Source organism: Monomorium pharaonis, chromosome 6, assembly GCF_013373865.1.
Source record: "Monomorium pharaonis isolate MP-MQ-018 chromosome 6, ASM1337386v2, whole genome shotgun sequence".
NCBI lineage: Eukaryota > Metazoa > Arthropoda > Insecta > Hymenoptera > Formicidae > Monomorium > Monomorium pharaonis.
Genome location: NC_050472.1, coordinates 22,958,875 through 22,972,878, shown reverse-complemented (window position 1 = coordinate 22,972,878; position 14,004 = coordinate 22,958,875). Strand labels below are relative to the sequence as shown.

The 14,004-nt window shown below is 29.2% G+C and overlaps 1 protein-coding gene across 1 annotated transcript; it reads right to left on the bottom strand.

Annotated features, from left to right (window-relative positions):
- Positions 1-104: 104 nt before the first annotated feature.
- On the bottom strand, positions 105-7,276 carry LOC114253711 (cytochrome P450 4C1). Its single transcript, XM_036287942.1, has 12 exons — positions 5,719-7,276; positions 5,330-5,439; positions 5,021-5,111; positions 3,628-3,813; positions 3,379-3,472; positions 2,811-2,913; positions 2,574-2,673; positions 2,234-2,340; positions 2,092-2,160; positions 899-1,067; positions 482-661; positions 105-413 (listed from the first exon to the last, which is right to left on the bottom strand). The coding sequence occupies exons 1-12, from the start codon at positions 5,876-5,878 to the stop codon at positions 241-243; spliced, it is 1,542 nt and encodes a 513-aa protein (XP_036143835.1). The 5' UTR covers positions 5,879-7,276; the 3' UTR covers positions 105-240.
- Between the last annotated feature and the right edge of the window lie 6,728 nt (positions 7,277-14,004).

The following is a 14,004-nucleotide window of genomic DNA, read 5'->3' as shown; positions in this document are numbered from 1 at the left end:
ATTTATTATTAATCAGTAAGAGTTAACTATATTAATTTTAAAAGATAATTATAGCGAGATAAGCAAAGATAAATAAAATTATTTTGTATAGTTAATTTACATAGTCCTATTCCAAAAGCTATCAATTTATTTCCAATTACTAATATATTTATTACATATATTTACTCACATTACACATATTTTTGTATTATTGCACGCAACAAATTGTCATTTTTCCAAATTTGAATTGCTTTTAAATATCTATATGCATTTTCTAACAACTGGAATAAACTTTAAACGATGCGGATCTAAAGGGCGTAACACCAGATCAGGTACTGTTCGAATATTTTTTAAATAATCCACTGGTTCTACGTAGAAATTGTGAATCAGAGAAGCTATCATTGCCTTCAACTCCAGTAGAGCAAATCGTTGACCTATAATTTTTAGTTAGGAATAAGTATTACAATTTATTCACATAAAAGGATATCAATAAACATCTTACCGATACAATTACGCGGTCCAGCACTGAATGGTATATATGAGTAAGGATGACGACTTTTAATCTTCTCAGGTAAAAATCGATCTGGATCAAATATTTCTGGATTTGGCCAAAAATTGGCATCTCTGTGAACTCCTAATATATTTAGATGTATAATTGTTTTGGCAGGTATTAAATATGATTCTGTAAAAAACATTTTATAAAAATAGTACAAAAATAATATAAAACACTAATTAATAAAAAAATATAATCCTACAATTAAAAGATTATTTAAAATTTAAAAGATAAATACCCATTTGATACATAACAGATACATATAATTGATTCGTTCACAATGTCATGTGATCCACAAAAAACAATTAGTCAAATATATTAACATCTTGAAAAATATATACATCAAAAGATTAATCAGTTACGTACTTAATTGTATCTCTTCTAAATTAACTCGAGATATTAAATAAACACTTGGATATAAACGCAACGCTTCTTTTATACATCTCTCCAAATATCGTAGATCTTGCAGTGACTTGATGGTAAGATTCCCTTGATTCTCTTTCATAATAGTATCAACTTCTTCTCGAACACGATTCTGCATCATTAATGTAAATGTAGACACAATTTTTTATCCGTGATACAAGGTCAAATCAGGTTTAATTTGTTGCTCCATTAATTTAAATGTGTTTATATACCGTTAAAAATGATTTTAAAGTAAGTCGAAACGCGTACGGTGTCATCTTTTATATGTTCAAGCGTTATTTTAATGTCTTAAGTTGAATTTAACATGCTGTATTAAACATTTCATCTCATTTGTGCTTTGATTTCCGCGCTGACTCACATTACTCGTTTATTCATCAATTTGTACAATTAAAATAATTTTAAAAAATAATAAAATTAACTCTTTCACACATTTTACAACATATGTTTTGTATGTCATGTAGTGTATATCAAATATTTTATCAGAAAACTGTTGGTGAATTTTCGTGTTGGTAACTTAATTTATTTTTGAACACCATTTCGTTATTATTTGCTTTACTAGTGTCAGTGCTTTATTAGTACTAATGCTGTAACATATGACGTATATGTAAAATTTCTAAAATTAACTGAAAACTAAGATTAGTGAAGAAAACAATACATGGAAGATACATTCTTCGCTTCTTCCGATAGCTGTCAAACCGAGTATTTTATTACATAACTAGGTTTTGTATAACAATTATTTTATGATTATTTATTAATTATATAAAGAAAAACCATTCGAATAATCTTAGAAGTGTGCTATAAGGCTATCTGAAGTGCTTTTATTAAAACAACTTATTTATAATTGGCACAGAAAAATTCTAAGTGCGATATTTCGTACTTCTATCGTTATAAATTCAATCCTTAAGATCGGAAGATAAGCAAAAATAACTTTGATAAAATGAGTTTCAAATTTTTTAGCTGTATTTTCTATTAATGAACTTTTTTTATTAATAATTTTTTAATAAACAAAAAATTATAACTTTTTAAAGATTACTTAGAACAGTGACCATAACACCATATGCCAAAGTCAAGTTAGAGAAGGTTTTCATCAATACTTGCCTCTTTTTTTATAAAAAGATTCATTTCATGAAACGTACCTGGATATCTTCGTGTTCAGCCAGTAGACATAAAGTAAAACATATAGCCATTGATGTAGTATCATGACCCTGTAATCATACTGTTTTTCAACATATCTTTGGATAACGTACAACAAGAAAAAGAATTTTTATAACTGCGTACCTCAAACACAAAAGTATCGACTTCCTCTCTAATATCTGAATCAGTTAAAACACCTTCTTGAGATGCCAATATTAAAAGATCCAACATTGCCAGCCGTTTTCTTTTAACTAAATTAAATTATAAAAGCATAATAATCTTATTGGATAATTTTTGTTTGTTTTACTTTTCTTAAACAACATAGAATCAAAGTTTAATTTACATCACAAATGTTAAATTTATTTAATTGACGGCAGTAGTTATGCCATAATGAAAATATTATAATATTTAAATTCTATTGAAGTAATAATATTTAATACTAATAGGTTATTGAACTCAAAGTATTACTTTGGATATTACGTACTTGTAGTAGTTTCTTTATTATCTGCCATCGTTTCTTTGTCAAGATTTTTCAAATATTGTCCATTAGTGCGTTTATGATAATCTTTTCTTTCTGCAATAATCTACACATATTGAACATCGGTTTTATTGTGTAAATACTGAAAATGTTTTTATTAACACTTACGAAATATCTTTTTTTTGTATGAAAATTACGGAATATTTATCTTAACTTTTGTGTTAAGAATTATGACATTTTTACCTTTTCACTAAATCCGTGCAATATCTTCAAGATTTTTTTTTGTTCTCTACCTTTTGGAGTTAATGAAAATATCCACTCGACATGTAGCCACGGCCTCAATAATCTAAATTGTAATTACAGAACGTTATAAGTATTTTGAACATAAAAATTTTGAAATCTATAAATTTAAGCTTCAAGCCAAAAAATCGATACAATTTTCTAGTTAACCTTTTTAGACTGACTTAGACGCATAATATAATAAGAACAATTATTCATTTTAATTTGTTAAATACTACACTGAAAAAAAAATTCTTGGTAAACCTGTGAAATGCATTTAGTAATGATTTTGTTGAAATATTTGGTTGTTATAAACAAATGTAGTAATAATAACAAAACCTTTGGTAATAATTATAAATCTTTCATTATAAGTACATTATTTTGTTATAATTACCTTACGTTTTGTTGAAACTATTTCACTAAGGTTTTGGGTAATTTGGACCAAGGCTGGATTATTATAACCAAGTCTTTTTTTCAGTGTAAACTATATATTGTGTCAGTATAAATACACTAGTTATTTACCATAAATTACCTATAAACAAAAAGTTTCCCCATTCTGTGAACCGCTTCTCGATATTGTTGCTGAAATGCATTCTTTCCTTGTAGAGAACTGCCCATGGCAGTTTCTAAAAGAAGTTACAATATTTTAATGTAATCATATATTTTTTAAGTATCTCTTTATAAAACTTAGATAACTTTAATTTATCTTAACATCCATATTTTGTATAAGAATTCTATAATCTCTTTTATTAATTATATAGATATAAGCAAAATATAGTACCACATATTGCATTCAGTGTATGTTCACTAATAAACGGTACTAAATCTTTTATAACAATGCCTTCTACACTTTTCAAAGATCTTATCATATTCTCGCTCTCCTCAATTAAAATTTCGACAAATTGCTCTAATATATTATAATGGAATGTTGGAGTTAATATCTTTCGCCGTAAATGCCACTTAGATCCTAAAAGATTACAAGATAATGTATAACCGTGTGTAATGTATAATGCTATTAACATTAACAAAAATGACACTTGCATATGCTATAAAATTTTTCTTTCTTTTCAATTTAATATTAATAATTAATTGTCAATTAATGTAAAGAATTATATATATATATGTTTAATATATATATTTAATATATATATTTTCGTACATGATAAAAAATATTGAATTTTCTTGATTTGATTGTACCAATAAATAAAAACATTCAATGATTTCTTTTTATAGTAGTCCCAGCATAGTAATAAATTTTACATATATACAAGGTTAGGTTACTTCTTAAAAGTAATGTGTTCTTATTACTTTTTGTAAAAATAAACTCGTAATCGTTACTCATTACCAATTTTAGAAATACCGTTATTAACGTTTTTTTTCGTTACTATTCTTAGAAAGTAACGATTTGTTACTGTTTTTGTTATATCTTTGTAATACTAAAGTAAGATATTAAATTTTTAATTACGTTATTTATTATGTAAATAATAGAAATGTAAGAATAAATATTAAAATTGAAAATTCTAAGTTATATAGGACAAGCTTATCTTTATACTAAATTTATCTTTTAAATAATCCTTCTAATTTTTCTTTTATATCAATTTTTCTATTTTTAATACGTTTATGGAAAGTTAGAATACAATTTACAAACGTACAAACTTTATAAATATTTAGTATTATATAAAATATAATTTTTAAATATTAATATCTTTGTTACAAATACATTTTAACATTCACCTTCAATACTATAGTTTATATTGTATATTGTGTGTGTGTGTGTGTGTGTGTGTAAGAGTAAAACAAAAATTATAAACTTTCAGTACTTGTAATAACTATTTAAACGTAGTATAAAATAGGATACAAAATATTTTTAGTGTAAAATGTATTTAATAATGTATTACAAAATATAAAAATAAATAAAACTTCAGCTTTATTTATTTTTATATTTTAACACAATAAATATTGTGTTTATTACACATAAACAATAATATATATTTTACTTACTTGAGCGCTGACAAGACGTGCGTATTAAATATGAAAGTATCATAATCATGAACTAAAGTAATCATAAAAAAGAATTGTTACAAAGAAGTAACAGTGACAGCATTACAAACATGTTATTTTCTTATTTAATATTACAAACTATATACTTCTTTATTTATATAATATTACATTACCTCCACTTGTAAGAAGACCCGTCTTTAACCAAGGATGTAATATATTATAAACTATACCCTTATTGATGTATTTTACATTATTCAGTAGTATCTAGTAAATTATAGAAAGTATTAAATTAAATACTATAATACTTAATTTTAGTAATGAAAATTAATTCTTTTGAAATATCTTACTATATTTAAACTATTGGTTCTCTACTAATTACAAAGATTTTCTTGTAAAATATAAATAATCGAAAAATACCTAAATTTTTAGTTTGAACACAGAAATAATGAATACCGAATTTACTTCTTTTTATAATTTATTACCTCCAAGTCATCAGGATGTCGAATGGTTACAGCAAAATAAAAGAAGGTCCACATTTTACCAATAGGATAATATTGATTAGGTATAGTAATTAATATTTTCCAGAGCTCCTCTAAAAATTTGTGTAAATATATCAAATTCCAAATGTTAAGAATAACAAAGATTGTATTTATTTTTATGTAGAATTTTAAAACATGTGTTTTAAACTGATTTTTTGTACTTAAGTTACATTGAAAACAAACACGATAACTCAAAAAATAAAGATGTATAAAAATATCGAAAAATTTTCTTTCTTATTAAAAATTATTAAAAATATACACAGAATAACATTAATATTACATTATTGAAAGAATTAGTTTATTTATAAAAATTATGGAAAGTTTTAATTTACCTGGTGGACGTAGCGCTAAAAGTAGATGACCAATAATTGGATAATATGATGGCCCTGGTATTTTATGGAATAATCGTCCATTTTGTCCATTGTGCACGTAATAATGATACACCAAATAAGCCACAGGAATAAGTATTAATAATAATATAGTAATAAACATTCTTGTGGTATCTGTTTTAATCAGATTAATTTTCTACAATGTTTCTTCAATTTTTATTGACCCAACAAATATTTTATATCTTTATGATAAATAAAATAAATAGGATATCATCTTACTGTTATCATAATAAGATTAATAAGTTTATACAAATACATTTGAAAATATTGTCCAACACTTAAATACCGAACTGAACTAGGTAATTTTTATATTTTTTGTTATTGAAAACAATGTCGTAAATAAAATTTCTTTTTTTTAAATCAGGATTTAAAAGTGCCGATAATGAAAAATTCATTGATGTAATAAACTTGATAAGTTTATCGGAACGCGTTATAAGTAAAACACAACATGCATCGAAATACGTTAATTAAGAAGATATAAAAATATAATGAATATACTCTTTTTGTTTCTAAATTAAAAAGTGTATGTATCACTAAAAATTATATGTATTTTACAAAATCTTTTAATTGTTCTTTTTCTCGATTAAAAGAACTTATCTCATGAAGCAGTTATCATTATCTAAAATGTTTTTAGAGTGTTTATTGCGTGTTACGTAATTGTGTTATATTGATTTATAATCAATTTGTATAAATATTCTTAATAAATATGTTCTTTACTATGCAGAGTCTTATGGCAAACTGATGCTTTCTTATTATACATTCTTATATACATTCATTTCTTATGTGCATTTATTTGAATTCCGAGTTGTTTACATGATTTTGCAATTCTATATATAATTATTACACATTATACTTGTTACAACGTCTGATCTTGAGACACTAACACATGTAGCCTATCCGTGCGCGGCAGCGATTAAAATCTGTTAAAAATATTGAAATTGAAAAAATTATTGCCTCACAAAAACATTCATGTGTTAGTGATCGAATTAAATGATCGATGGTTGGGGTTCCAAGAATCCATGATTTGATGGGTTTGACGCACCTATTTATAATTACACTTCTTGATTTTTAAAAAAATACGAATCTTTGAGACACAATTTGATATTGTTAACATTTATTATTATATTTGACAGTTATCATTTTTTAATTGCCATTTAAAACAATAACTTATGATAATGTTTGTTTTGATATACTGCTTGAACTTTTTTCGCGATAAACAATAATAAATAATCTTAAAGTGTAAGTTTCAAGTCCACACATGTTGATAGTATTTAAATTTCATATTACTTATGGTCAATATTTATAATTGAATTATTTCAAGACCGTCTCAAGTAATAACTTAATCCTTTCGTACCTCCGGCTTTCCCCAAAAAGATGTGTTTTATATGAAAACGGTTTTATGAGTTTTCGAAGATGTTAATTCCAAATCAACTTTCAAAATTAAAATTTTGGAAGGTAGATTTAGGTTAGTGGCCATGAAATATCAATATTATATAAAATATCAGCGCGGATTAAGATTTTTTTCCTGATTACTTATATTTTGAACTTTTATATAATACTAGCTATGCCCTGTCACGCGTTGCTGTGGCTCTCTATTCTTATGCTACGTTTTTTTTTTTCAAATTTTCTTTGCTTTTGTTGTTTAACTTTCAAGAGCCTTGCTTTACTGTTGCTCTTTTTTTATTTTTGAATAAGCATTTATCTATTATTAATAAATCTAATATTCATTTATTCACGTATTTCTAACTTTTTTTTCTAAAAGCTGCCATGGATTTAGAAATCCATTCAAAAGACTGTTTTAAATAAGTTCCTCTTTTTCATTAAAATAACAGCCATCTTTATTTTTCTTATTACCTTAATTTAAACACAATAGAAACACTCTTCGCCTCTCCCGGTCTCTCCCGTCTCTCCCCGTCTCTCCTGATCTCTCCTCGTCTCTCCCGGTCTCTCCCGGTCTCTTCCGGTCTCTCCCCGTCTCTCCCGGTCTCTCCCCGTTTCTCCCCGTCTCTCCCGGTCTCTCCCCGTTTCTCTCCGTCTCTCCCGGTCTCTCCCCGTCTCTCCCGGTCTCTCCCCGTCTCTCCCCGTCTCTATCCGTCTCTCTCCGTCTCTCCCGATCTCTCCCCGCCTCTCCCGGTCTCTCCTCGTCTTTTCCGGTCTCTCCCCGTCTCAATGTGTCAAAATTTCAATAATATTAATGAAAAACTATTTTTTACACTTAAATTATGGCCATCATTTATGAAACACCGGTATATCCAAAATCAAACCCCATAAGAACACTCCCGGTTACGAACGTATGCAACGTTGTGTCAAAATTTCAAAGCAATCGGTGAAAAACTTACGGAGATCTTAAATGAGGAACATTTACATGTTTATTTATATAGATTAACAGCAACAATAAATGTGTGTGTGTGTGTGTGTGTGTGCGTGGCAAAATTATCATTAATGGATTAAAATATTATATACATGATTTAGATTAAAATATTAAAATGTACATATATGTATATTGATAGATGCCAAAAATTTATTTAATATACTTTGTGAATATTTGATTATAAATAAGGATAATTATTTTTATTACCATTCTGAAGAAATAACATTGAAAATTCTTAGATGGGTGATATTATATTCATATGGTGATAATGATTATGTACATTTACACAATACTGCCACCGCACCGTGATACTACCTATATTTTATGGCAGTCAAATCGACAGGATGAATATTGATACATTTACACGCGGCCCAAGGCAACGTGCAATTCTCTCTAGTGGTGAGATGTATGACGGTCTTTAAACATGTCAACGGAGCAGTCTATACACAAGCCCACTTCTCTTCTCTGTACAGCACTCCGTATTCTCTGAAGTCCGACGAAATCGTTAAACCGAACGACGTGGCCGTGCTGCAATTGGAATTCCTCCATCCGTATTACTCTGTCTAATGCACCAGTCCCTATAATGTGGTACGAGCACAAAAGGATCCCCGACGGCGTGTACATGCACATCTCTGTGGATTGTGTGTACGCCATGGACACGAAAAACGATAAGAGATTTCTTTCTTTTATGGATGAAAATTCGTCTCGTTTCTTTTTCCTTCTCTCTTCCTCTCCAATTCTCTATTTCCAACACCTTGAGTACGTCCTAGAATCTTTCCAGGATCTTTAATACAATAGTTTAATCGATATCAGTAACGTTGGAGCCTTCGATATGTGATGTATCCAATAACGTATACCCCGCAACTCCGTGCTAACTGTAGTGAAGTTCTAAAGCTTGTTCGACGTAGAAGATACACTGTTCCATCTTAGGCTTCCACTATTCTATAGTGGAATCCTCAGAGAATGCTTCAAGTGTATTGTAATCAACTGTCGTAAAGCAAAATTGATATATCTCGTGTAGAATATTCTATTTCTACTGCATTATTGTATATTGTTATAAACAGGATAATTATATAAAATTATTCTGTGTTTATATATTATACATGATTTTACATAAAATATCAAATATAAATGGGTTAAGTATAAAAAATAAATATATGCAATTATAACTGCGCGATTAAATCTAATATTCGACGATAGCACAATGCAATGCCTTTATGTTCAAAACAATAACAAAAAACTTACAATCAAAAGCGAATTGATGAGAGCGTTGTAGTGCCATTAACCATACTTTGGCTTCGTCGTGGATATAAAAATGTAGTGACGTGTAGTATATCCCAAATGATGCGTAACAATGACGAGGAAGAAATATGCTCCTGTCCGGCTAGATAAAAGGACTGGATTTATTGTTTAGTAAGGGATTTAACGACGGGGAATGGCGAAGCATACGGTTTACGACAAGATAAAATACATGGTTAATGGTAAAATAACAAATAAATAAGCATTGGAGCAAATGACAAAGAGAAAGATGGAAGAAAGACAACGAAAGAGGTTAAATGACGAAGAAAGGAAAAGAAAAAAGAAAAATGGCCAAAGAAAACTGCCAGTGAGGGAAAGATGAGAAAGAGAACAAGCGTTACGACAGACGCGGATGCGGAAGAATAAGGGAGAAGAATGAGATTATGGTGAAAAATATGTATCTGCATTTTAGCGCAATGTATAATATAAATTGCTTTTAGTTTTCAGTGACTTAATATAATAAAAATCGTGCTTTATTTCTTGTAGATCGCAAACAGAGTACTACTACCCCCTTCTTCAATGACCCCTTCATCACATAATCACTTTAGCACTGTAAATATCTCTTTTCTTTTTGTCTTCTTGTCTATTTTTTATTTATTCTTTAATTTTTTTTTTTTGCTTTTTCTCTGCCCAGACAACCGCGATATAGTGGCCACGCCTTGTCTTCTCAATAGTCTTTTCCGTTCGAGATTTTAAAGTGCCTCCTTCAATGCTCGATATGGAAAGTTAGCATGGAATACCCCGTAAAAGGATCAAAACTTAAATGAAGTTAGCGACGGGATAGACAACTCCCGGTTGCCTAGCGTGGTGAGGGCCGTAACAGGAGTGGAAACGGTGGCCGCGGGGATATATTCCTGCTACCTACGTCTCACCCCTATTCCTTTCGCCCGATTCGTTGTTACTCTTTGCACGCTCCGTCGTCCTTTCACCATTGCTTTGAATAATATTTTGCACAACAGTTGAGACAGAAAGAGTGAGAGAGAGAGAGAGAGAGAGAGAGAATGGGAGAGAGAGAGAGAGAGCGAGAGAGAGAGGAGATGAAAGGAGAAGAGAGTTCCACAAGGCGAGTTCCGACGAGCGCTCAGCGTCGTCCGACGCTGCAGCGTTTTACTTAACCCACCTTTCCTTCTTCCGCGTAACTCCGGTGCCTTTCTAAGAGTCCATTAAGACTGTTTCATCTTTCCATACAATTTGTTTTCCCGTCCCTTTTTGAATGCAGCTTTCGAAATTTTACAGAACGTGGAAATACCGCGGAATAGAATAATCGCGCTAGCTATAGACAAATTCAGCTCGAAAGGATTTCGAAAAGACTTGATTCACATGACAAAATAATTCAAGTCTACTTGGGATTATAGAAAATTTTTTTCTGCGATAATGGAGAATCCAGGTGTCCCCTGTTGTCTACTATTTTTGAAGAATTGCAATATTAAAAATTTACCCGATGTATTAATAATTTGTACAGAAACTACTATACAGTAAAAATTATTTACTTGTTCTTAGTGCAAAAAGTTTTTCCTCTACAGGAAAAAATAGCTGTAATAATGTAAAGCACAATTTATCCCTTACATGTTTTTCCCATCTATTTACTAAACTTTATAATTAAACGTTATTTTTTGTTACAGCTAATTAACAGCTACTTGTTAAAATTATACTGTTTTATATTGCATATTTCTTAATGTTTTTATAGTTAATACAAGCTTGTTATTTGCTTGCTATCTATATAATTATCATTTTTAAGCATTTATAAATTAAATATTTATTAATAAAAGATATATAATTTGTTATGATAACAAAATATATGATGATAAAATATATTTAAAATATTTCGTAATAACACAGTCAAATCTCAACTTTAATATAACATTACTCTGACTATAGCTTTGGATGTGTTAGTATAGATGTGACATTTTCAGTTCTAACTTTCTAATTCCTTTAGGACCCTTATTTCTGGTAAACAATTTACCAGTTGATCTTCCATCCAATTGCCGGTATTAATTATTCCAGCAGCTTTCATGTCCATTATTCTCAGACAGAGAAACGGAGAATACATTTGCTGAGAAAGAGGAACAGAAAATGAGTACTAATAGAAGAATAAGAGAGAAGACTAGAGTTATTACTTCTCGGAGCATAGTACGATTTCAATAACGAGTCTTTACTACCCTACATTCTAATATAGCCAGACTACGATCAGAAAGACAAGCGCTTTTCCATAATATTCTAAGGTCTGTGACATATATCTTTACCAAGTTCATTTACGTTTTGTCCCCTTCAACCTGACTAGATTGTGTTTATTAATATCCTTTCAATTACGCTCGAGCAGGAAGAACGCGTTCAAGCAACTGGGATTATTTGAGATCCTTTTAGCAAAAGAAATCGTACGCTGAATATTGTCTTGAAACTATGAGTTTTGTATAATTTTCCACTTGTTTAAATGGAGAATAAGGAAGTATAATGAAGTAAATCATTTTCAGATGATAATCTTTAATTTAAATATAATGATTTAACACGCTGAAAATTTGTTTCATTTTTATATCTAATTAAAAATCAAAGAATTAATTAAGATAGAAAGAGATTATTATAAGATTTTATAATAACCCATTTGACAATAGATCTTTGTAATCTATGATCATTGTATTGCAGGTAGTCCTACTGTAATAATGCATATAATACAGAAAGATTATACTAGAAAAAATGCATAATTTTTAAAAAATATTTTAATTTTTATTATAGATTCTAATTATTAATAAAATCAGTAAGCATCTTAACAATCTATCTCTACATAGTAAAGTCAAATAAATGTCATATCTATTACTCCAAAAATAAAATATAATGACTACATGAATAGCATTTTCTTCTGACAATGAGTTCGAATTAAATAGGACTCTATTCCGAACAAAACACTTTCTCACACTAATACGAATGGCTTCTCGATATAACTTTCAATAAAAGTTTCGAGGATTATCCTCCGACTTAAGAACGTCGCCAAAGTTCTCCGTAATGCGAGCATATTGACTACGACGTATGAGAATAATCACATGAAAGTACAAGCGAATGAAAATCTGTCGTAACAATTTCACTGATTTATCGCAACTGGTTAACTTTTATATTGTAAGTCATGCTAATAAATATATATTTATGTACAAAATTTGATTTAATTCGTAATTCTGCTTTCTCATTTTGCTATTAAGTATTACAAACACGGTTTTACATGGTAAAGAAAAGATTAAACCTTTAAATTAATAAGAGAATTATGTTCGAACCAAAATATTCGATGTAATAATAGAACAATTCTGTAAAATCTTTTTAATTTTTAGAGTGTGTAATACTTTAAAATGTGACACTTACATCGTTACTTAAAAATGAACATCACATGTATAACATAAAATTTTATTTCTACTTTTTGTATTTTTACTGTATTTCTATTGTAAAAATTCCTTGTATTTTACCACGCAATCGTGACATATGCAGCCACGTGCGAATGCGTAAAGTATGCGTGTGATTCGATATAGCTGTGACAATACTGTTAGATGTTTGCATGGAGATTACACCAAGAAGAAGCAGAGAAAATACGAAGATACACCTCGTCCTCTTGCATCGCCCACGTAGACGTAATAAGATACTACCTTCTTATACACAGCGCGACATCACATAAGTAACGCTACGGGGAACACGTCGCTGCCGTGCGACGTTAAACGTTATAACCGTACTTTGTAACAATACTTCGTCGTAGGGATAATGGCGCTACGCTGCCGTACAAAGTTGTCCCGATTCTATGAGACGCAATCCACGTTCGAGCAATCTCGCAAGAATCTGTACGACGCGTTATCCAATGGCGAAGTGGTTACGGCGTTGTGCCTTATTCCCGTAAAGTTTCAGCGTTCTTTTATTATTTATAACGTTATATTGTTGCTACACAAAATAGGAAAGCAAATAGTATAACGCAAGGTAATCTCACGGACAGCAAAATGAAGACATATATCTGATGTAACATATGAAGAGAATAACACACTATTTTTAACGTTCGGTTGATATTTTACGCCTAACATTTTGTCTGCAATCTAGATCAAAATTAGCAAGATATATTTTTATTTTCAAATAACAAGCATCTATAATAATTTTATAACATTCGTTTCCTCTTTCTTTGACGTGTTAAAATAATATATTCTTGCAAATAAAAAATTATATTAACTTATAAAATATCAAATAAGGTAATCAAGTTTAATATAAAGTTAAAATTTGGAGTATTCTTGGAGCGAAAAATAGAAACTTAATTTTACTTTAAAAATCTATTTAAAAATATGTATAAATAAATAAAACAATAGAGTTATAACAAAAACAATTAAAAACAAGTAACGACAAAATAAATTTTTGGGAAAACAGCGATATTCCTGTTTTGTGTTTCAATGTACAAATGCGACAACAATGTTTGTGATTTCTGACAGTGACGAAAAACAATTTTTTAATAGTTAAAGACCAAAAGTATTCCGTTTAAACTTATCCGCACGTACGGTATAAGAAAGATAAAAAATTTCCTACGACTACTTCTGCGTTTTATGCTA